Source organism: Schistocerca serialis, chromosome 8, assembly GCF_023864345.2.
Source record: "Schistocerca serialis cubense isolate TAMUIC-IGC-003099 chromosome 8, iqSchSeri2.2, whole genome shotgun sequence".
Taxonomy (NCBI): Eukaryota; Metazoa; Arthropoda; class Insecta; order Orthoptera; family Acrididae; genus Schistocerca; species Schistocerca serialis.
In genome coordinates, this window is record NC_064645.1 from 457,591,815 (window position 1) to 457,618,290 (window position 26,476).

The window sequence follows — 26,476 nt, forward strand, 5'->3', positions numbered from 1 at the left end:
AATACAAAACGTGCTGCCTTTCTTTGAACTGTTTTGATGTACTCCGTCAATCCTATCTGGTAAGGATCCCACAGTGCGCAGCAGTATTCTAAAAGAGGACGGACAAGCGTAGTGTAGGCAGTCTCCTTAGTAGGTCTGTTACATTTTCTGAGTGTCCTGCCAATAAAAAGCAGTCTTTGGTTAGCCTTCTCCACAACACTTTCTATGTGTTCCTTCCAATTTAAGTTGTTCCTGATTGTAATACCTAGGTATCTAGTTGAATTTACGGCTTTTAGATTAGACTGATCTATCGTGGAACAGAAGTTTGAGTTCCTTTTAGCGCTCATGTGGATGACCTAACACTTTTCGTTACTGCCACTTTTCGCACCATTCAGATATCTTTTCTAAATCGTTTTGCAGTTTGTTTTGATAAACGACAGCGTCATCTGCAAACAACCGAAGACGGCTCCTCAGATTGTGTCCCAAATCGTTTATATAGATAATGATTAGCAAAGGGCCTATAACACTACCTTGTGGAACGCCAGAAATCACTTCTGTTTTACTCGATGACTTTCTGTCAATCACTACGAACTGCGATCTCTTTGATAGGAAATCACATATCCAGTCACATGACTGAGACAATATTCCATAAGCACACAATTTCACTACGAGCCGCTTGTGAGGTACCGTGTCAAAAAGAAAGAAAGTAAAGAAATAAATGCTCTGAAGGTATCACAAAAAGTGCTGAAGTATGTCTGGGTGAAAACAAAACCACAAAACGGTGTCTTGCAAAATGCGGCATTTCTCTTCAGTGTACAGTTTACGACAGTAATGTACGGGAAATTTATTATATCGAGCAGTCAAGTGCCTGATGATGATGACAATCATCATGACGGTGGTGGTAGTAGTGGTGGTGGTGGTGGTGGCAGGAATGGTGACTTTGTACTGCACACATCTGGCAAACAGAAACGGGGGCAGCAAGTGAGTGCGCTCCACCTGTTCGTACAGAGAGCGGCGGTTGGTGTATGTGAGGCTGGCGGTGGGTGGATTTTCTGCCCCTCCCCAGCACGGCCTGTGCCCGCTTTTGCTCTTCGGCAGCCGATCCGCGCCGACGCCACATGCATATTCATGCCCAGTGCGACGGCCTGTACAGTATAACGAGCCAGCCGGCCAGAGAGAGAGAGAGCAGACAGCCACGCGGGCCCAACAGCCGGTGGCAGGCCGTGTCTGTGTGGCTCCCACGTGCTGCAGGCGGCGGTATGAATCACCTGTGGCCGCAGAGGTCGAAACTCTAATGCCGCGATAATGCCCCGCCTTGCAAAACAGCGCCGACCTCCGCTCCACCTACAACCGCTCTGAAATCGGAAGACTGTGAATTAAGGGAACACTGTATTATATATGAACAGCATAATTCGCTTCTTTGACTCTTAAGATCCCGATCCACACGATTAAAATACACGGTGAACACAAATTCTTGCCCTGATTATAAAAATTCATAACAGAATAATCGTTTGACATAATAAGTTACATTTGATGCCGTTACATAGGTTTGTTGTGCCTGTTCAAAACTAATAACTTTGGGCCCTGTGCACATAACAAATAAATTAAATTGTCTTACCTTTAGAGTAGCAACGGTGGAACGCGATATACTCTGGTCTGTCATAAAAAGAATATAAATATGCTGACTACAGGCTCAGCAGTGTGCAGTGCTGTCCATAATACTTGAAATGCACATAATATTCATTTGGCTGATAAACGAGAACGTTTAAGAAAATCCATATTCTTTGAAAAATATATGACCTGGACTTGCAGGCGGTACTGATTATGGTGAATTACTAACACTCAGTTTTTTTAGCAAAATTATAATGTAAGTTAAGTTTGTCTTTTCGAAAACATCTGACAATTGAAACTACAATACTCACAATTGATTCACAAACAATGAGATTAAACAGTAAGTATTATCTAACGTCATTAATCCATCAGAAATGCAAATCATCAAATTACACAGAGCTCTGTTAACAACTCTTAAAAGCATTACAAAAATGAAATATCTAACTAGACTTCTTACAAAAACCATTTACGTACATTCTGGGGTTACTCAACAGTTACAAATTATCAGCCAACTCATCTATACTAACGCGCTGGTAAAAACTGAAATCATAATTATTGAACATCTTCACCTTATTTGCATGACGACTTCTGCTTCCATGTTCAACAATTGTGACATACCTACAATTATCTAACTCATAAATTGCGCTAGGGCTCCACAACACCGATGTGATCTGTTAGGCCACGTTAGTTGCTGGCGAAATGGCGTCGCAGCAGGAGAAAGCGCAATGTGTGCTTTGGTTTCACGAAACGAAATCGCCCATCAGTGTTCAGCGTAAATTTCGGGCTTATGGACGCAGACCTCCTGACGTTAAATCAATAAAGCAATGATATGCAAAGTTTAACGAAACAGGCAGCGTTGAAGATCGTCCTCGAAGTGCCAGGCCTCGTGTGAGTGATGCAGCGGTTGATCGTGTTCGGCAGTCGTTTCAACGGAGTCCGTCTAAATCAACTCGTCAAGCGTCACGTGAACTTCAAATACCGCAAGCAAGTGCGGTGAAGATTCTTCATGAAATGCTTAGGTTGCATGCTTACAAAGTGCAAATCGTGCAAGCCTAGCAACCGAATGATTTGCTGACACGCGCTGAACTTGCAACTGAGGTTCTCAACAGGGTTGACGGCGCTAACGATTACTTAAATCGCTTATGCTTTACCGATGAACCCACCTTTCATGTCAGTGGGATGGTAAATAGGCACAATGTCCGTAAATGGGGTTCAGAGTCTCCATATGCTACTGTACAGTTACAGCGAGACAGCGAACAAGTGAATGTTTGGTGCGGCCTCATGAATAACTTTTTGGACCGTTTTTCTTCATGGAAAAATCTATTACTACTAGCATTTACTTAGACTTTTTGCAACAGTTCATTGCCCCACAATTAGAAGAATATCGACCGTAGATAATTTTAATTTTCCGCCGGCCGGTGTGGCCGAGAGGTTCTAGGCGCTTCAGTCTGGAACCGCGCGACCGCTACGGTCGCAGGTTCGAATCCTACCTCGGGCATGGATATGTGTGATGTCATTAGGTTAGTTAGGTTTAAGTAGTTCTACGTTCTAGGGGACTGATGACCTCAGATGTTAAGTCCCATAGTGCTCAGAGCCATTTTTGAATCATAATATAAGCAGTATTTTTCATCCCCAGCGAATAAAATGGTTAAGTTGTTGGAGGATGATTATGAAAATGGCATTGGTGATGAAGGTAAGAAAAAGCGTTTGCTGAACATTCGCCAGTTACGTGCTGGCTATAGACAGAAAAGTAAGTAGCAGAAGTAGGAGGGATATGATAGTGATATCCTCTTGGCGATATGGAATCTGCAAGGTACCTCTTTTAACCTTAATTCTAGATATTATTTATAAATCTGAATTATTTGCTTATTTTAAAGTACATATGTGTGAAAAGTATGTTATTGTTTATTGTGGAAATGATTTGTAAATGTCAGACGTTGGCAACAGGTCACAAAAGTCTGTAAGTGCCTTTCCGCTGAAATATTTCAGTTTCCGTGATCTGTGTGCAAGAGGCGCTGGATAATGGTCTTTGACCAAAACAGGTCCATAATACAAAATATTTTGAAGAACAGCTTAAGGTGTTACATGATATATTTTCTACTATATCATTTCGACAGCAGAATATTACAACAACGTTGTCGTTGGACAAAATAAATTTCCTGTATCGAGGTATTTGGACGTCATACGTTGATTCCGGTTACTTCAATTTCCTAGACGGCTACCAAATCGATTTTGTTCTCATCTACGATCTTGTGCAGAATTTGGCATGTCACTTCACTGTGACCTTCAAAGTTCGGTTGCCACGTTTAAACACTGAGACCAATACTGAGAAGATGGTTCATAGTGCTCAGAGCCATTTGAACCATTTTAATTTTCCAGCACGATGGGGCATCCCAGCCCCCCCCCCCCCCCCCAACTGGGCCTTGATAGTGCGTGATTTCCTGGATGAAACATTTCCCGATCGGTGGATTGGAAAGAACGGTCCAACACCCTGACCATCCCGCTCTCCAGATATTACGCCCCTTGGCTTTTTTTTTTCTGGATCTATATCAAGGGCAGAGTCTTCGTCACACCAGTTGCTGACGGTGACAAACTGAAGGCTAGGTAGGATACAAGCTGCTGTGGGTACTGTGACAGCACACATGTTACGAAACACCTGGCGGGAACTGGAATACCGCTTTACCGCTTCGACATTCTCCGAGATACCAAGAGGGCACACGTTGAGGTTCACTAACGTAAGTGGTCTTAAAAAAAAAAAAAAAAAAAAAAAAAAAAAAAAAGACTAGCAGCACTAACCTGTTACGGCATCAGATGTAAATTATTATGTCAAACGGTTATTCTGTAATAAATTGTTATAATCAGGTTCAAATGGCTCTGAGCGCTATGGGACTCAACATCTATGGTCATCAGTCCCCTAGAACTTAGAACTACTTAAACCTAACTAACCTAAGGACAGCACACAACACCCAGCAATCACGAGGCAGAGAAAATCCCTGACCCCGCCGGGAATCGAACCCGGGAACCCGGGCGTGGGAAGCGAGAACGCTACCGCACGACCACGAGATGCGGGCGTTATAATCAGGGCAAGACTTTGTGCCCACCCTGTATATCCTTCGAACAGGGTTCGCGTAAGGTTGTTCTGAACTTTTCTTTCTTTCTTTTTTTTTTTTTTTTTTTTTTTTTTTTTTTTTTTTTTTTTTTTTTTTTCAAAATTACGTCGCCAACTAACCGGAGAAATAATTCCTGAGAACAATATCTTTAACACGCTAGTAACTGAACTTTTCGATTTCTTTACTCTAGGAAAAACGCATTAGTGTCCATAAAGCTGTAATAACATCGATGACTGCTTGTTCGGAAACGAATATTAACTTTTCGATAGCAAGCATCAAAGGAAACAGATTGCAGAATATCCGAGGAGTCAACATTAGACATTTGTGGGCATTGAGAAAGGGATATAAACGAATTACATTCAAAAGTATTGTGTAAGGGCCGACCAAGAATCTTCCGTTTCAGGGGGTTGCCGCAGCGCATATGCAAAGTAGCACGACCCCAATGCTGGTATACAAGCATCGACGTGCAGGCCAGGGATCATTGTGTCATTCGCGTCTTCGGAAGTGCGTGCGGTAAATACTGAAACGTGAATTACCAAATGCATCCAAAGAGAACCACCCTGCCGAAAGATAAATACCATTAGACATACATCGGAGAATGAGAATGTGTATGGGGCAGCATATTTGTCGAAAACCACCGTTGTGGAATGGTGCGCCAGAGGAGGCAGCTGCTTCACGATAACGCACGCACCCACATCGCAAATCTCAAGTGGGAGGCACTCGAACACCTGCCATGTAATCCTGATCTCTCCCCATGCGATTATCACGCCTTCCGTTTGTTAAAGAAGGCCTCGAAGGATGGAAGATTTCTGTCGGACGAGGATGTGCAGCAGGTAATTACGGACTTCTTCACGCAGCAGGACACGGTGTCGTACGACACGGGTGTCTTCACTCTGTTGAGTCTGTCAGATGATTGCCTCGATGTTCACGACGATTTCGCCTGATAGGCATAACGATTTCGAACTGAACGGCCTTCTAATGGAAACGTTTCGGTCACCCCTTTACAATGTGTCGCCAAAGTAACGATTCCTTTTCTTGAAAACATTAACGTAGTCAGTTCTTCTTTCACAGGTCTTTGAGATGCTCTCTGTAGAAGAAAGAATAGACATTGTTTCAAGGGAACTTGCGGTAAAATATTCGAGAAGATGCCTGAGCAGTACAGCCAAAGATATGGAAAAGACAACACCACCAAAGTCAGATATCAGTGCTCCAGGCAACAGATTCAGACGAAGAGGAAGTGTATGTAAAGAGGAACGCCCTAGATGAACATTAACATGTCGCATCTAGGAGGGCCTTATGAGGAGGCCAAGCCATAAGCTGAACATTCCATTATCCACTGTCTGGCGTACTCTTCGCTTCACGCTGAAGGAGACGGCCTATCGCATCCAAGTAATGGAGCACGTGCGGGAGGAAGATCATGCCGCCCATGTAAAAATGTCTGCTGACCTTTTGGAGGCCGTGGAAAATGGAAACCTGTGGCAAAAGTCACGGGATATCTCTTAGTATCCTGTCGGATATCCTTTTGCCCGACGTAGTGCAGCAACTCGGCGTGGCATGTACCCAAACAGTCGTTGGAAGTCCTCTGCAGAAATATTAAGCCATGCTCCCCCAACAGCCGTCTATAATTGCGAAAGCGTACCCGACGCAGGATTTTGTGTAAGAACCGAGCTATCGATTTTGTCAAATAAATGGTAGATGGGATTCTTGTCGGGCGATCTGGGTGGTCAAATCATTCACTCGAATTGTCCAGAACGTTCTTCAAACATAGCGATCAGTTCCAGCTTTGTGACATCGTTGTTTGAGAACGTGAAGTCCACGATGCAAGCATTCTCCAAGTAGCGAAACATAACCATTTCCAGACAATGGTGTGTTCAACTGGACCAGAGGACCCAGTCGATTCCATATAAACACGGTCCACACCATTATAGAGCCACAACCATTCGCACATTGCCTTGATGAGAACTTGGGTGCATGGCTTCGTGGGGTCTGCGCCACACTCGAGCCCCACCATCAGCTCTTACCATAATTATTGAATCGGGACTCATCTGACCAGACCACGGTTTTCTTTTCGTCTAGGATCCAACCGATTAGTCCCAAGCCCAAGAGAGGCACTGCAGGCTATGTCGTGCTGTTAGCAATGGCACTCGCGTCGGTCTTCTGTTGCCATAGCTCATTAACATAGGATTTCGCCGCACTGTCCTAACAGATACGTTCGTCGTATGTCCCACAAAGATTTCTGCGGCTATTTCACGCAGTGTTGCTTGTCTGTGAGCACCGACATCTCTATACAAACGACGCTGCTCACGGCTGTTATGTGAAGGCCGTCGGCCTTATCGCTGTACGTGGTGAGAGGTAATGCCTGATCTTTGGTATTCTCGGCACGCTCTTGATACTGTGAATCTCGGGACATTGAATTTTGAGACGATTTCCGAAGTGGATTTCCCATGCGTCTAGATCCAGCCACCATTCCGCTTCCAAAGTCTGTTAGCCCCTGTCGTACGGCAATAATAACGTCGGGAATCTTTCCAAATGAATTGCCTGAGTACAAATGATAGCTCCGCCAATGCATTGAAGTTTTATACCTTGTGTAGGCGGTAATACCGTCCACCGCATATCTAAGTATCGCTATGCCATGACTACTGTCACCTCAGTGTGTAAGCTCCCCACAAAATTTAAAATAAATAATAAGAATACGATTCTCATTTAGTGTAACCTCCGCACAAAATATATTAAAGTAAATAATATGAATAATATTCCCCACCAAAAGTCGTTCCCATTTAATCTACCCACAAAATTCTTTCAGATTTAATCCAAGCTCAAAATTCATTCACATTTAGCGTAACCTCAAAACAATAATTCCTAAACCTCTCAACAGTAAAAATTATAATTATGTCGTTCACATTCAGTGTAAAGTCCCAATAAAAAATAAATTCAGTAACCTGGTAATAAAACAATGTAACTAACCTCTCAATTAAATTGTCGCTAACTTATGATTTTTCAATAATTTACTGTGAATTTAACCTGGTAAATTTTGGACGACAGCAGTGCTGCGTCATGGCCCTGAAAGATCATTCTGAATGAAAAAAGGAAAAATTCTTACCTCAATGAAGTCGCCGGATATATCTGCTCTTACAATAAATTTTTCCGGCACGGCTCTGTGCAATGCTGGCCGACCTATCTGTCATTTATGAAAAGAAGCAACTGATTTTTCTATTGCAATAATCGAGATGATCATGGATGGGAGAAATTAGTAGATTCTTTAAATTGAAATGAATGATTGTTAAGAGCTACTTTTTATGAGGAAGATTATTATTACGAGAGTTTTAAAACATTTACATGCGACTTGAGATAACATTACTACATATGCGCGAGGCTGCTTTTTACCTTATACAATAATACTCAGGCACCGGCATCGCTGCACCGTGACCGGGCCAGCCAACACGATACACGATAGACCAGAGCAGACTCCAGACTAGCAACAACTTACTGCTACAGCTACACAGTTCCTACTGCAGTCAACACCGCTCTCTGCATATCGCAGGCAGCGCATGAGCAATACATCGAAATTACACCTGCTCGGACCTCTTACATAACCCTCCACTGGGGTGGGAGGGGGGGGGGGGCAAAAATTTGGCAGCGATGGTGAGTCAATTGGACTTGCCATGAGCAACAAATTTTTCAAAAATCTACTTAATTAACTAAGTTTACAGCCGCAGAGTATATATATATAAGTGACAAAAAGCAGATTTCAGAGTACCTGACGGCTCAACACAAAAGTTTTGTCTCAAGTACAGATAGTGTTGACGATCAGTGGACAAAGTTCAAAACCATCGTACATTATGCGTTAGATGAGTATGTGCCAAGCAATATCGTAATAGATGGAAAAGAGCCACCGTGGTACAACAACCCAACCGAGTTAGAAAACTGCTGCGGAAGCAAAGGGAACTTCACATCAAACATAAACATAGCCAAAACCTTACAGACAAACAAAAATTACGCTAAGCGAAATGTAGTGTGAGGAGGGCTATGCGAGAGGCGTTCAATGAATTCGAAAGTACAGTTCTATGTACTGACTTGGCAGAAAATCCTAAGAAATTTTGGTCTTATGTCAAAGCGGTAGGTGGATCAAAACAAAATGTCCAGACACTCTGTGACCAAAATGGTACCGAAACAGAGGATGACAGACTAAAGGCCGAAATACTAAATGTCTTTTTCCAAAGTTGTTTCACAGAGGAAGACTGCACTGCAGTTCCTTCTCTAGATTGTCGCACAGGTGACAAAATGGTAGACATCGAAATAGACGACAGAGGGATAGAGAAACAATTAAAATCGCTCAAAAGAGGAACGGCCTCTGGACCTGATGGGATACCAGTTCGATTTTACTCAGAGTACGCGAAGGAACTTGCCCCCCTTCTTGCAGCGGTGTACCGTAGGTCTCTAGAAGAGCATAGCGTTCCAAAGGAGAGGAAAAGGGCACAGGTCATCCCCGCTTTCAAGAAGGGACGTCGAACAGATGTGCAGAACTATAGACCTATATCTCTAACGTCGATCAGTTGTAGAATTTTGGAACACGTATTATATTCGAGTATAATGACTTTTCTGGAGAATAGAAATCTACTCTGTAGGAATCAGCGTGGGTTTCGAAAAAGACGGTCATGTGAAACCCAGCTCGCGCTATTCGTCCTCGAGACTCTGAGGGCCATAGACACGGGTTCACAGGTAGATGCCGTGTTTCTTGACTTCCGCAAGGCGTTCGATACAGTTCCCCACAGTCGTTTAATGAACAAAGTAAGAGCATATGGACTATCAGACCAATTGTGTGATTGGATTGAAGAGTTCCTAGATAACAGAACGCAGCGTGTCATTCTCAATGGAGAGAAGTCTTCCGAAGTAAGAGTGATTTCAGGTGTGCCACAGGGGAGTGTCATAGGACCGTTGCTATTCACAATATACATAAATGACCTGGTGGATAACATCGGAAGTTCACTGAGGCTTTTTGCAGATGATGCTGTGGTGTATCGAGAGGTTGTAACAACGGAAAATTGTACTGAAATGCAGGAGGATCTGCAGCGAATTGACGCATGGTGCAGGGAATGGCAATTGAATCTCAATGTTGGCAAGTGTAATGTGCTGCGAATACATAGAAAGATAGATCCCTTATCATTTAGCTACAAAATAGCAGGTCAGCAACTGGAAGCAGTTAATTCCATAAATTATATGGGAGTACGCATTAGGAGTGATTTAAAATGGAATGATCATATAAAGTTGATCGTCGGTAAAGCAGATGAAAGACTGAGATTCACTGGAAGAATCCTAAGGAAATGCAATCCGAAAACAAAGGAAGTAGGTTACAGTACGCTTGTTCGCCCACTGCTTGAATAGTGCTCAGCAGAGTGGGATCCGTACCAGATAGGGTTGATAGAAGAGACAGAGAAGATCCAACGAAGAGCAGCGCGCTTCGTTACAGGATCATTTAGTAATCGCGAAAGCGTTACGGAGATGATAGATAAACTCCAGTGGAAGACTCTGCAGGAGAGACGCTCAGTAGCTCGGTACGGGCTTTTGTTAAAGTTTCGAGAACATACCTTCACCGAAGAGTCAAGCAGTATATTGCTCCCTCCTACGTATATCTCGCGAAGAGACCATGAGGATAAAATCGGAGAGATTAGAGCCCACACAGAGGCATACCGACAATCCTTCTTTCCACGAGCAATACGAGACTGGAATAGAAAGGAGAACCGATAGAGGTACTCAAGGTACCCTCCGCCACACACCGTCAGGTGGCTTGCGGAGTATGGATGTAGATGTAGATAAGTGGAGAACATGAAATGAAATAGAGTGCACATGCACTGAGTACAGAACATATCAAGCAATGACAAAATGTATACGCAATGAGTACAAAACACATTAACAAATGACATAAAGTGCACACGCACTGTATATGACGCTACCATTTTACAAGAACTAGAATACGCAATGAGTACAAAACATATTAATAAATTGACATAATGTGCACACGCACTGTATATGTCACTACCATTTTACAAGAACTAGGAAAGGAAAGGGAAGGATTGCATCATGGTTGTAGCACAGTAGGTTGCACGTAGCTGCACTGAAAGTCCATATCTTTCTACAGAAGCACAACACCAAGTGAGACAATCTGAAGTTCTCTTCTCTGAAGTATTAATCAGTGTAGCCAAGACACTGAAATGTCGTTTTAGTATTCAATGTTATCATTTTGGTAGTACATTAGGTACACCAAACAGTGGGACCATAATAACATCTCCATCGTTCAAGGTGGTGGACAGCATGATGTGTCAACACCACATTCTTGTAAGGTACACCAATGTAGAATTAGTGCAAAACTAAATATAGTGCTCCATGATCATGAGGATGGACAGGACAAACGGATATTGCAGTAATTTCTGGTAATTAGGTCAGAAGGTGAAGGACATTAAGTCTTATGCTACTTATCAGTGAGAATTACACTAGTCTATCAACCGATTTGAGTAATTGTTGGCACTCATTGCCTAGTTACTAAACGTTTCTGTACTATGTATGGAGTATTACAGAACATTATTCATAAGTCATCTGATTACACTAAATATTGGCACTCATTGGCCAGTTACAAACCATTTTTATGCATTATTCAGAAGTGATCATTCAAAACAAGAGTTAATTAGTGGCATACCATTTACATAATTCATCTAATTATAGTAATCATTGGCACTCATTGGCCAGTTACAAACCATTTTTATGCATTGTTCAGAAGACATCATTCAAAACAAGAGTTAATTAGTGGCATAGCATTAACATAATTCATCTAGTTATAGTAATCATTGGCACTCGTTGCCCAGTTACAAACCATTTTTATGCATTATTCAGAAGTGATCATTCAAAACAATAGTTAATGAGTGTAGCATCAAGCTACTGGTATTCATATATAATAGCATGTAAGTGACATAAGACAAATTTAAAATATAAGAAACAGTGGCATTCATTGGCCAGTTACAAAGTATTCATATAGTTTTATAAAACATTATTCAGTATTATTCAGAAGTCATCATTCAAAATGAGAGTTAATTATTGGCATAGCATTTATAGAGTATAACAAAGATATTATTTACAGAAATTATTGGCATAGCATTTACGCATTATTACAAAACATCATTCAGTATTACTCAGAACTCATCATTCAAGTGACATAGGGAATATTTAAAATGTAACACACTATAACTATTACTCAAGATCTGTGTTCCAATAATACATAGATATAATGGATTCAATACATCTGAGAAATCTGCATTATTTTTAGTACTATAAACATCTTTTAAACTAGTAGCATTATTTGGGACTGGTAATACATTTTTTTTGTGCCAGCAATGCATTGAGTTGGGATCGATAATTAATTACTGGGGCATGAAAATATTTGCTTTTGACTTATTGCTGCAAATAATGATTAGTAACGTCATTCGTCATGAGTCAGCTGTAGCAAGGTTACGAAATAAGTAGAGTATATGTGATCACATTCATGAATGACACACACTAATGGGTAATAAAAATGCAAGTACTAGAACAGGTTTAATAACTAACTGCTTATAGCACACTAATTTCATGAATAGCTTCTCCTGGAAAAAATACAAAATGGATTATTAAGCTGAAAGAAGAAACGCATATTATGCTGAAAAGTAGTGAACTTCGAATTAACAGGTAATGAAACGTGTACTCAATATGTATGTACACTAGCTGTCCTTTCCAAAACATTCAGTCATTATACCATGCGATATAAGACATACTGTCAAAACGAACTGCAACAAATACTTAAATAACTACATAGCATTTCTTAACTAACAGTAAATATAAAAAATTCATCATTATCCTCATCTGCAAAGAAAACTTCATTATTCATATTACCATAACTTCATTACTATCATCACCTGCAAAGAAAAACTTCATTATTTATGTTAGCATATTCTTCATATAACAATTCATCATCATTCATTATCATCTGCAAAAAGGACACTTCATTATTCATTATTCATATTACTATTTACTTCATACAACTATTCATAGTATAGAGTTTCTTATTTCTAGCATATTTCATCACTAAAACTAAGATGTGTAGTTCTGTCTGACAGCCTGCATCAATCGCCTCGTATTCTGAAAGAAAAATAATTACTTAAGACTGCTATCATACGATGTGTATAGTATATTCTTGTTAATGCTTGTTAATTCTGATCCATTTACTCTTCATCACGAGGTATTCCATTTTCTTTCGTTCATTCCGAAGGTGAAATTCCCATTTCATAGTAATCCACTGTGGTTTGTTTAATTTGTTTCTTTTACACGTTATTGCTTTCTGAAAATGATGAATAAGGATTAATATCTTGCATTTCAATCGTATACCCATTAAATAAATACTGATTTCTAGTGATACAATTAAGCATACAGCATAGCATGACAGAAAACGTATTATGTCAAAAACATAGAGAGTGTTCAGGTGCAAAAAAAAAAAAAAAAAAAAAAAAGAATGTACACAGAGTATCATAATTTAGTAGCAAAAAATGTAAAATAGCCAAGCTGTTGAGATATCGTAAGGCAAAATGTCAAATTCAACTGGTGTTTGTTATATCTTAAAGATTTCGTAGTGCATACAAACAAAACAGGAAAATAATCATACATACACGAAAAATGGAAGATGTGCACGGTCTGATATATAACGACAAGAAAAGCGACCGGCTAACCTTACCTTGCCGGGCACTTGCCAGGAAAAAATACGATAATCATCAGGAAGTAGTTACATAGATAGAATTGCATAATTGGTCTTATAAAATTCAGGAAATGGCATTACAGTGTGATAAATCATAAAGTATGTTCATTTAATAAAGGGTTTAATATTGGAGACATGGTGATTGCCTTTACTTTTTCTGGTTCTCAGAGTTTCGACGTGTACTGCATTGGGGTGAGGAATGCTGCGAATTCGTTATGGACCTGCGTATAGAAGCTCAAATGTATTGCATTTACTCTTTCCTCTGTTGGATAAAAAATGTGTGCGTACTAATATCTTCTGTCCAATGTGAAAGTCACGGCGTGTACAAACCTGTTTTTGCTGTCTTCTCCGGCGCTCTGCGGCACGTTTGATGTTGTTCAGCGCAATGTCAATTATTACATGGTGTCGCAGTTGACGAGATGTAGGAAAGGATACTAATTCTTTAATTTTATTAGGTGGTTCAATATTTTTCAGTATAACAGTCGGAGATAGCATAGTAGATTCATTTGGTATTGAGTTAATTGCATCCTGGAATGACAGTATGTGTGTATCCCAATCAATATGTTTTTTATGGCAGTATATTCTACATAGTTTACCAATTTCTTTCATTAGTCGTTCACAAGGGTTCGGATATACAGATCGGAGAAATGTTTCTAGCTCGTAACATACGTGTCCACAACGCAGATCGAATCTGTGGTCCGTTGTTGGAAATTACTTTCAGTACATGCCCTAAATGAAACAGAAAATGTTTTACAAATGCTTTCGAAACAGATTTAGCAGTAGCTTTTCGTAACGGAGTGAAGGCAACAAATTTTGAAGTGAGTTCAACAGCGACAAAGATGTAGCAAAAACCTCTATTAGATCTGGGAATCGGACCAAAAATGTCTACAGCGGCCATGTGCCTCAATTTAACAGGTACAATGGGATGTAATGGAGGAATATGTGAAGTCGTGTCTGACTTAGCTTTCTGGAAGTTTTTTCATGACGCTAAAACTCGTCGAATACGTTTCTCCATGTTGGTAAAATAACAGTTCTGTCTCAGTATAAGAAAACATTTTCTGGCTCCATAATGTGCGTAACTTAAATGAGTATACCAAATTAATTTGTTAACAAGCTCGTCAGGAATGCATAGTAACCAATTGTTACCGTTAGGGTGAGAGCGGCGAAACAGAATATTATTGCGTACAGTGTAATGGTTTCTAATGGTAACATTATTCCTATCTTGCCAAAGGTGTTTAATTTCTTTCCACACGTTGTCTTTGCTCTGCTCTTGTGCTATGTCTCGTAATGATGACGAAATGAAATTTTCAAATGTAACTTGTTGAATATACATGACGCTGAAATTTGCTTGGCAGAAGTTGGTTCCGATGTCTTGCTGATTGTTGCTGAGAGAGCGGGATAGTGCGTCTGCTACAACATTTTGTGTACCGGGAATGTGAACAATTGTAAAATTAAATTCCTGTAAATTAAGTTTCCATCTGCTTAACCTGTCATGTGTAAATTTTGCTGAAAGTAAAAACTGGATAGCTCAATGGTCTGTGTAAACGGTCGTATGTCTTCCATAAAGAAAATGCCGAAATCTCGTAAATGCCCATACAATACAAAATGTTTCAAGTTCTGTAACATAATAATTGCGTTCAGCAGGTGACAGAATGCGACTCGCAAAGGTGATGTTTTTAATTACTGTAGTACCACCTTCTTCAATGTCCTGAAAAATGTGTACGCCTAAAGCGGTGTTAGAACTGTCCGTGGCAATGGAAAAATTTCTAGTAAGATCTGGATGAGATAAAAGTGGTGCATACAACAAAGCTTGTTTCAGATTGACAAATTCAGACTGCGCTTGGCTATCCCCAGACCAAATAGTGTTTTTACCCGTCAATTGACATAATATAGGGGTGTCTAAAGCAGAGTGATGAATAAATTTACGAAAAAAGTTAATTAAACCCAAAAAGCTGCGTAGTTGTTTCATCGTCGTAGGAACAGTAATGTCACCTAACGCTTGAAGTTTTTCCGGGTCAGGAGCAATGCCTTCTGCTGAAATTACATGTCCAAGAAATTTTATAGAAGTTTTGCCAAAGTGCGATTTACTGTGATTAACTGTGAGTCCTTGTGCACGTAAAGTTCGTAACAGTTGTTCAAGAATCAAATTGTGTTCAGACCAGTTAGCTTCTGCAATAAGAATGTCATCTACATACGTTGTGATTCTGTCTTTTAATTCTGTCGGAAGTATAGTATTCAAACCGCGAATAAATGCTGCTGAAGAAATAGTTAAACCGAACGGTAATTTACAAAATTGATAACAGTCACCAAAACAGAGAAAAGCCGTGTACTTTCTGCAGTTCGGATGGAGCTGAATTTGCCAAAATCCTGATTTCAAATCTAATGTGGAATAAATAGCAGTACCATAAAATTTCTGTAGAAGTTCTTCTAGTGTCTGTGGGGGATCTGTTTCATTAATAATAATGTCATTGATGTGACGCGAATCAAGTACGAGGCGAAGTGAACCATCCTTTTTCTTAACAATATGGGGCGGGTTTATGTACTGACTAACTGCCGGTTCAATAATTCCTTGGTCAAGCATAGCTTGCAATTCATTCTTAACTTGTTCTCTGTGAATATAAGGAATGGGATAATGTTTGGCTTTAAATGTGTCGTGCTGCTTAACTTGAAATTCATACATAAAACCGGACATAGTACCAGGGATGTTGTCAAAAACTGGAGCTTACTGTAAAAGAATTTTGCGTAGTTGCGTGCGTTCGTCATCCGTATTTGCACTGCTCTATTTAACTTTATCAGAAATCATTTGCATAACGTCATAGTCGGCTTCGTCTGGAGTATTATAGTTGTGTACGTACGTATCTGTGAACAATGTGGAATGATAGTCTGTGTTACGTGATGCAGAAATGACCTCTGTCCGATTAATTGTTTGTTCTTCTGCAGATAAAGAGTGCTGAAATTCTAATGCCAGTTGTACATTTTCATCCTTTAACATTAAATAGGAATTTTGAAAGTCAATGATTGCGTCGTGTTGTACCAGAAAATTCGTACCTAAAATAATGTCTGTTGTCAGTAACGGAACAATCCAAAAATTTGAGTGAAACGTATGACCTGCAATACAAAATGATAAGTGTGTCTGTAATTTTACGTCTACTCCTTTGCCAGATACTGCTCCTTTTACTTTAGTTTTGCCTAATGGTAACGTAGGATAAATATTCTCTTTGTTACATTCGTTGCAGGTTTCTTCATTTATAACTGACATAGGTGATCCAGAATCGATTACTGCTGAAAATGTGGATGATCCGATCTTTACTTCAATGACAGGGTGGGAAATGGTTTTTTGAATAACTGGTTTTTCATGCAAAAGAGTGTCTCGGATGTCGTCAAAAGTAATAACATTTTAGTGAACAAGACTCTCTGTGTCAAAAGTATTGCTTACGTTGCTGAAAGATTCAGTCTGTACTGTATCTAGTCAAATTCTTTCTGACGTGCTGTTATTCGTGGGAGGATGCTGTGGCGTTTCAGCTATTTGTACTGTTCTGTTATTTCTTCCTGACGCATTACGCTCGGGATGATACCGACTTTCTGGTTCATTCATGATAATTTGTTGTTGCGGATGATTCTGCTGCTGGTAAGACCGACTGTTATTAAACGTACGCTGAAAATTGTTCTCATTACCTTTACGTCTGTCATGATAGTCATTGCTATACGGCGCATTGCGATAGGAATTGAAATGATGTCTTTTCTGTACGTACTGATTTCCTTGTTGCTGTGCGTTACTATTTGGCGGAGCCAACGCTATACGTGTAGGCAGCGAAACATTAAAGCTTGGTTGACCTTGCACATTACATTGTTGGTTAGGTATGCTAACCGGCTGGTTTTGTTGCTGTTGTTGGGAAAAACCTCTATCGTTACCAAAATTTGTTTCCTATTACTGATAATTTTGACGATACTGATAATTAAAATTTTGTCTGGTATCAAAGTTCTCGTGGTTGTCATTTCTGGAGCGTATTATAAATGTCACTTTCAGGTAAAACTTGTCGTATCAGGTTTTCTTACACATCCTTAATCCTAGATAGATCGATAGTTAAAGAGCTGTTTTGATAGATATAAAGGATAGTAAAAGAGAAGGCAGCAGTGCAGAAAACTAAATATGAAATAGCACTACTACGGCTCGGGACCCTGTGCACACTACGGCACATATTCATCGAAGCGTAATGAATACCCTGAGGTCACTTACACGCTGCAAATAAAATTTAGTTTCTGCATTACAGGCAACTCCGGTGAAAATTCAAAAACAAATTGTTATATCCAATCCAATTCTAGTTTCTGCATTACAGGCCAAGCTGGTGAAAATACGAAAGCAAATTGTCATATCCAGTCCAAAGCGTGGCTCTGTGTTTTGTCATTATTAAGTACCTTAAATTTTCTCACGGTTAGAAACTGCATATAATCAAAATTGTCTTCTCTGAATGTCTGAACTGGTTCAGGATTGTATGATAATTCGTTTGTCTGTGTCTGCCCGGAATCCAAGTCAAGTACTCTCTGTAAATTACCTAAATTATACAGGCTGTGTGAGTGTGAGAAATGTTCGGAACGTGGCGTATGCTGTGCCGTGTTAGAGGCTGCAACATTTTTCGTCCTTGTCACTTTAAAAGGTTCGCCAATTTGGCTGATCTGTTGTTCAAATTTCTTATCGACTTCCGTATCCAGAGTGCGTGAAACTTCTGCTGACATTAATTTAAACTCGTCGCATATCTGTGTTGCGTTTTCTGAACGTTGTTCAGTGACTGCACTAATTTCATCTCTAAGTAATTTCGTTGTGGCTACACGTGTACTACTTAATTCTTGTGCAACGGATCTAATTTCTTCACTACTGTTCCTAGCACAAGTCTTAGTATCCTCACGTAATTGTTCTTTAGTATCATGACGTTGCACGGTAACGGCTGCAATCTGTTCACTAAGTTGTTTGTTCTGTTCGTTAAGGTTGTCGTGTTTTTCATTCGACAGTTTGAAACTCTCATTAAGTTGTTTTTTCGATTCATTAAGTTGTTTGTAATTGTTGTCTAGTTTTTCACTCAGTTGTTTGAAATAGTTGTCTTGTTTTTCATTAAATTGTTTGTGCTAATTGTCTATTTTTTCATTAAGTTGTAGCAATAATGCCATAACTCAATCCCAGCAAAAATTAGCGACTCTATTTTCTGTGCTGTGTGATGGTGTATCCGAATGTGTCACGTTTTGTGTAACCATTTGGTCATTGTCTGACTCGCGAAAAGGTTTGCCAATCGGATGTGCACTGTTGGTCACTACATCGGAATCAAATAAATCTGACGTATTTTGAGTATATTGTTCACCTTCGTTAGAAACAATTATCTGTTCGCTACGTAAATTTTGCAAATTAGGTGTGTCAAACTGGGCAGCGTTCATTGTAACGGAACGTGCCGCGTCATCAATTGTTACGTTTACGGTGGACATAATTGAACTTGTTTGCTCATCATTATGATCAATAACATTACTAGTGATTGGCACACACTGATTATCTGTAATTAGAGGATTATCACTATTACACTGAGTGTCGCAAGTATTATCGGTCAAATTATTCGAGTCGGCTATTTCACTCATTGTACATCGCGATGTACTGTTAACAGTTTTTCGCGGCATTTTCAGTAATCAAAATTAGGCACAAAATGAAACAAAGACAAAGCAAAAATGGAACAAACACAATTACAACAAAGAGCAATAAATTGCCGATGATCTGTGAAACAGTGACAAATTAGTAAATGCGTTGCGCCAGATGCAAACTACATTTAAGTAAATAAGAGCAGATATATGATTACTTCTCAGAGATTCACAAAGAAATACGATCCTGGCCGGTTGTCGCCAAGTGTAACCTCCCCACAAAATATATTAAAGTAAATAATATGAATAATATTCCCCACCAAAATTCGTTCTCATTTAATCTACCCACAAAATTCTTTCTGATTTAATCTAAGCTCAAAATTCATTCACATTTAGCGTAACCTCAAAACAGAATAATTCCTAAACCTCTCAACAGTAAAAATTATAATTATGTCGTTCACATTCAGTGTAACGTCCCAATAAAAAATAAATTCAGTAACCTAGTAATAAAACAATGTAACTAACTTCTCAATTAAATTGTCGCTCACTTATGATTTTTCAATAATTCACTGTGAATTTGACCTGGCAAATTTTGGACGACAGCAGTGCTGCGTCATGGCCCTGAAAGATCATTCTGAATGAAAAAAGGAAAAATTCTTATCTCAATGAAGTCGCCGGATATATCTGCTCTTACAATAAATTTTTTCGGCACGGCTCTGTGCAATGCTGGCCGACCTATCTGTCATTTAGGAAAAGAAGCAACTGATTTTTCCATTGCAATAATCGGGATGATCATGGATGGGAGAAATTAGTAGATTCTTTAAATTGAAATGAATGGTTGTTAAAGAGTTACTTTTTATGAGGAAGATTATTATTACGAGAGTTTTAAAACATTTACATGCGACTTGAGATAACATTACTACATATGCACGAGGCTGCGTTTTACCTTATACAATAATACTCAGGTCCGGCATCGCTGCACCGCGACCGGGCCAGCCAACACGATACACCATACCAGACCAGAGCAGACTCCAGACTAGCAACAACTTACTGCTACAGCTACACAGTTCCTACTGCAGTCAACACCGCTCTCTGGTCAGAGACCTTGCATATCGCAGGCAGCGCATGAGCAATACATCGAAATTACATCTGCTCGGACCTCTTACAAGTGCTCAGGCGAGGCCCCATTTCACACAGGTGCTTTTGCGAACCGTCACAAATGTTGGATATGGGGCGACGATAATGCTTATGAAGTGCAAGAATTGGGGACAAACACCCCGAAAGTGAAGGTATGGCAAGAGGTCACCAAGACAAAACTTTATGGCCCATCCTTTTTTGCAGAGCAAAATATGATTGGTACCAGGTACGTTGACATGCATCAGCTTTTCCTGGAATCCTAATTGGAATCTGCCGGAATTCTGAATTCCGTTCTGTACCGGAGCGACGGGGCTTCGCCCCATTTTAGTCTCACTGTTCGACATTATCCAACAATAGGTTCGCTGTACAATGGATCGGTAGCGGTTGACCGCGTATGTGTCAAAAGACCTTTCCGCGTGGAGTTACGCCAAGTCCCATGTGTACAGGGTTGGGATTGGGTTTTTCGTGGAGGAGGCCAGACAGCGAGGTCATCGGTCTCATCGGATTAGGGAAGGACGGTGTAGTGGGACGTGAAATTGAAGCGTCACCCAACCACCAGTGTCAGCCCAGTTTGCAGGTGAATATAAGTTTTATTTAGTGTTTTGTTTATGTATTTTTGTAATATTTGTAATTGTTGTAAATTATCTAAAGTTTTGTATTTATTTTTTATGTTTCATGTACGGAGAGGGCGGCGCAACGAACGGAGACAGCATCTTCGCTGCCGGGACCAGAGAGAAAATTGCTGGCCACTATACGTCGCGGGTCGACAGCCAAAGAGCAACAGAAGATCCTGAAACCGAGTTGTTGCGTCGTCCTTCTAAAAATGGAAAAAAATAATAATTTGTAATGTTACTACAACAATGACGTCATAGAAAGTTAATCATGTTGTAAATGTTCAGTCCTATCTTGTCAAGGCTCAGGTTCACGTCTATATGTAGGAAGATAATAAACTAGTGGATGCTACTAAAGTTTAAATACGTGTTCCGAGAATTTATTTATGGAGAATTATGTTACGTAATGTATTTGACAAGATTATTAATTTTTGTCAACGTTCATCGCAAGTGTGATTCTTGAAAGTTTATTCAATGTGGTTCTAATATTTACTGAAGCAGATCACTCGCATTAATATAATTTCTGAGGAGAAACAAACGACATCTAAATTGAAAAAAGTTTGCGCAAACCAATTGGCCTGAGTGACGTAACTCTGCGCATACGACTCAAATGATGATGTTTTAATTACAGTTTTGTTTCGTTCAAGAACCATTCAGGGACAATTTAAAAAGAATTTAAATAATTTTGAAGTGTGTTGTAACTGACGTAAGTGACGAAGTCGACACATGGTCATATGTCAAAAGAAATTCATTTATACAAAACTATACGTCGTTACGCTACAACGGGGAAGGAAGTCGGCCGTGCCCTTTCAAAGGAATGATCCCGGCATTTGCCTGGAGCGGTTTAGAGAAATCACGGAAAACCTAAATCAGGATGGCCGGATGCTGGATTGAACCATCGTCCTCCCGAATGTGAGTCCAGTTTCCATTAGAACTACTAATAGCCTTGGGAGAGCCAGTCCTGACAAAACTCTACCATCTGGTGATGAAGATGTATGAGACAGGCGGAATACCCTCAGACTTCAAGAAGAATATAATAATTCCAATCCCAAAGAAAGCAGGTGTTGACAGATGTGAAAATTACAGAACTATCAGTTTAATAAGTAACGGCTGCAAAAAATTCTTTACAGACGAATGGAAAAACTGGTAGAAGCCGACCTCGGGGAGGATCAATTTGAATTCCGTAGAAATGTTGGAACACGTGAAGCAATACTGACCCTACGACTTATCTTAGAAGAAAGATTAAGGAAAGGCAAACCTACGTTTCTAGCATTTGTAGACTTAGGAAAGCTTTTGACAATGTTGATTGGAATACTCTCTTTCTAATTCTGAAGGTGGCAGGGGTAAAATACAAGAAGCGAAAGGCTATTTACACTTTGTACAGAAAGCAGATGGCAGTTATAAGAGTCGAGGGACATGAAAGGGAAGCAGTGGTTGGGAAGGGATTGAGACAGGGTTGTAGCCTCTCCCCGATGCTATTCAATCTGTATATTGAGCAAGCAGTAAAGGAAACAAAAGAGAAGTTTGGAGTAGGTATTAAAATCCATGGAGAAAATATAAAAACTTTGAGTTTCGCCGATGACATTGTAATTCTGTCAGAGACAGCAACGGACTTAGAACAGCAGTTGAACGGAATGGACAGTCTCTTGAAAGAAGGGTATAAGATGAAGATCAACAAAAGCAAAACGAGGATAATGGAATGTAGTCGAATTCAGTCGGGTGATGCTGAGGGAATTAGATTATGAAATGAGACACCTAAAGCTGTAAAGGAGTTTTGCTTTTTGGGGAGCAAAATAATTGATGATGATCGAAGTAGGGAGGTTATAAAATGTAGACTGGCAATGGCAAGGAAAGCGTTTCAGAAGAATAGAAATTTGTTAACATCGAGTATTGATTTAAGTGTCAGGAAGTCGTTTCTGATAGTATTCGTTTGGAGTGTAGCCATGCATGAAAGTGAAACATGAACGATAAATGGTTTAAACAAGAAGAGAATAGAAGCTTCGAAATGTGGTGCTACAGAAGAATGCTGATGATTAGATGGGTAGATCACATAACCAATGAGGAGGTATTGAATAGGATTGGGGAGAAGAGAAGTTTGTGGCAAAACTTGACAAAAAGAAGGGACCGGTTAGTAGGAAATGTTCTGAGGCATCAAGGGATCACAAATTTCGCATTGGAGGGCAGCGTGGAGGGTAAAAATTGTAGAGGGAGACCAAGAGATGAATACACTAAGCAGATTCAGAAGGATGTAGGCTGCAGTAGGTACTGGGAGATGAAGAAGCTTGCACAGGATAGAGTAGCATGGAGAGCTGCATCAAACTAGTCTCAGGACTGAAGAACACAACAACAATGCCTCGAATGTGCCCTTGTTGTATAAATTTATGTTTGCTGTTTTGACGTTAGAATGAACAGTCAAGATCGCAGTTATATTTGATTATTTACCGGTTTCGGCTTATGTAAAAGCCATCTTCAGAATTTTTGGCCCTACAATGGTAGGAACAGCAAAGTAACAAACAGAGTTATTTCATATGGCTTTAAAATAAGATACAGACAAGCATAGTAAAAATCACAAACAGTACTATTGTATATGGCTTTTAACAAATAGAGAAGGGTTACAGCGTTTACCCCTATCGTCTCGTGATACCACAGCCATCAGTCAGTACGATCGTGGTATCACGAGAAAACCGAGGAGCCGCAAGCACGAGCCATAGCGGTAAACGCTGTAACCCCTCCTTATAATCCTGCGGAATGCGTCCTTTATTGGGCCAAACCGATGGAAGTTTACAGGTGCGAGATCCGGACTGTATGGATGCGGAAGAGCACTCCAATGAACTTCTGTGAGCTTCTCTCGGGTATGCAGACTTGTGAGAGGTCGTTTGTTGTCATGGCGTCGAACACACCGAAACACACCGAAATCGTTTCTTCAGTTTCCTGAGGGTAGCACAGTACACTTCTGAGTTGGCCGTTGCACCATGGGGGAGGATAGCTGTTGTAACTGCGACCGGAACAGTCGCTGGTTTGAAATGACGGAAAGCGCGGCGGGACCCGCGGAGCATCCCGTGAACAACAACACGACGGGAGAGGACGGACACGGCCAACCAAGGACAGAACGAACAACAAGAAGATCGAAACAACGGAGCCACAAGGAAACCTAACAACCACGTCCACTAGTACACTGAACAAGAAAGAATGTAAGCTGTCTAACGCGAGGCGATGTGTCCAAAGACGTACGCAAGATTATACTTGCTGGCTGAGTTGTTTTTTTTTCTTTATTGTTATTTTAACACATTATACAAAAGGTGGGCCGGCAGCGGCAATATTACGCCGCTCTTCGGCCACAGTCAGTACAAATAGAAACAATGCCGACACAGAAAAGCATAACACAACGGTGGACAAAGAACAGTAGACACATGAGTAAAAAACATGGAGCCGTTCGCAGGTGTAGTGAAAAAGTAAAAAAAATGGTCAGCACTGTACACGAACACTGATGGCTGAGATAACACACGTGAACGATGGAGCGTGGTACGGTGAAAACACTGAAGCACTAACACGACGGCACAAACACAGAACAGATGGCGATGACCTCCGGTGCGCGAATGTACACTTGACGTGTGCGAGTCCGGGGACCAGCCAAAAGGGGAAAAGGTGGGGTAGGAGGGACTGGCTGAGTAAGAGGCAGGCGCTTAAACACTCTATCGAGGGCGCCGCTATTGGCCGCTGGAACCACGTGTTCCACTGTGGCGCCCTCACAGTAAATGCAGGCCAAGAGGCGCACGCCGCCACAGCTTACGGCGCGATGGTGCAGAGACCTGTAAGGGTCTTCGACGTCCATGACGTCTGGCGGGTATTTAAATTCCGCGGCGCACGGTACCAGAATAGCAAACAGAATAACCCCTTTAGAGTCCCAGAAGACCGCCGCCATGACTTTATCGGCTGAGGATGTGGCACTGAACTTTTTCTTTGGAGAAGAGGTGGTGTTGCGCCACTCCACTGATTACCGTTTTGTTTCCGGTTCTAAGTAATGAAACCGTGTTCCATCACCCGTGACGATGTTGGACGTAAACTGACACGCTCTCTCTCTTAACGCGCAAGCAGTTCCACATAGATAGTCCTTGTGTTAGGTAGCTGGGAACGTAACACGCACACACCTATGAGAACCCCAGCTGGTGGACGAGTGTGTCAGCGCTACCAACAGAAACTTAAAATTGAGCAGCTGGGTGTTTGACTGTGATCCGTCCATCACCTCGAATGAGAGTGTCCGCACCTCCCAACATTGCAACAGTCATAGCTATGTGCGGCTGGCCGGAACGCAGGAGATCGGATATATTCGCTTGACCTTGTAGCGATAACGCCTGATGCTACGCCCAACGACTCACCGTGCTTTTGTTCACAGTCATTTCTCCGTACACATTCTGCAAGCGCCTATGAATACCTGAGATGCTCTGGTTTTCTGCCAAAAGAAACTTAATGACAGCTCTCTGCTCGGAATACACGTCCTTAAAGACGCCATTTTGAAGGCTACGTATAGTGCGGCCACCTATCGGAACTTCATGGAACTATAGAAGCTAAAGCGGGAATATTCCTCAACCTTTAACAACAAATTTCACATATATTAAACCGGAACTGGCCGAAAAACGAAGTGAGTTCCATTAGTTATTGAACGTCCCGCATAGCTTTAAAGCAGATGCCACATTTTGACCCAAAGACATCGTCGCTTATGACTGCGGTGGGAACGGAATCATCGAAATTCGACTGGGAATCGACGTAAACGTGTAGCCCCGTCAGATTAATCACGTTTCTTGTTCTAGCAGGTCGATCGTCGTGCTCGACAAGTCGTCGTCCTGGAGAACGGCTGCTCAAAACGTGGACTGCGCCATTGACACAGGTCGATGGGGACAGTATTGTGCTACGCAGTACATTCACATTTCGTTCCTTTGGAGCTATGATAGTAATCAAAGGCGACGTGACAACTGCAGACTATAAGAACGTGACTGCGGACAGTTTGCATCCCTTGAAGCTTGGTATTTTCCCAAACGGTGATGGTACTCCCAGCAAGATAAGTAATCGTGCCACAAGGCAGAATCGTGTTACGGCGGTCTGAGGAGAATGACAGTAAACTCGCGCAGCGGTCTTGTCACCCGATTCGCCCTGATCTGAAACCCATGGAATGCATCTAGACTCCATCAGGTGTTAGACCGGCGCCCACAAAGCACCTGACTACATTTTAGGGTAATCGCGTGACCTGTGGTTACATTTCTGGTACCGCCCACCTCTGGATACCTACCAAGGACGGCTCGCAGAATCGCTGCTGCACGCGTTGTAAATGTTGACCAACACGTATTAAGCACACGGTGATGATGTGTTGGGTCACAAGCGCATGAAGTGCGTGCTGTATCTTACTCTCTATCTGCCCTCAAACTGATCGTATTGTAGAGCTGACTACTTTGCTAGATTTCGTTTACGTTACTTGCATTTTGTTGCTTTAGGAAACTTTCCCTTCGTTAATGTAAACATTTGGTTTTGTGGAAATTCCTTCGTTGTGGACATAGGCAGGAAATCGTTGGTAGCAAACTTCGGGAATCGATGCGTTTGTTGTTAAAGTACACAAATCGTGCTGCCAGATAACCATCACTGCTTCTCCA

General features: G+C 41.0%; 1 protein-coding gene across 1 annotated transcript in view; it reads left to right on the top strand.

Annotated features, from left to right (window-relative positions):
- The first annotated feature begins 810 nt into the window (after window positions 1-810).
- The window catches only part of LOC126417068 (proline-rich protein 2-like), a 164,299-nt gene continuing 138,633 nt past the window's right edge, over window positions 811-26,476 (top strand). The window contains exon 1 of the mRNA XM_050084961.1: window positions 811-960. Within this exon, the coding sequence (XP_049940918.1) occupies window positions 811-960 (150 nt within the window). The remainder of the gene's footprint in view (window positions 961-26,476) is intronic.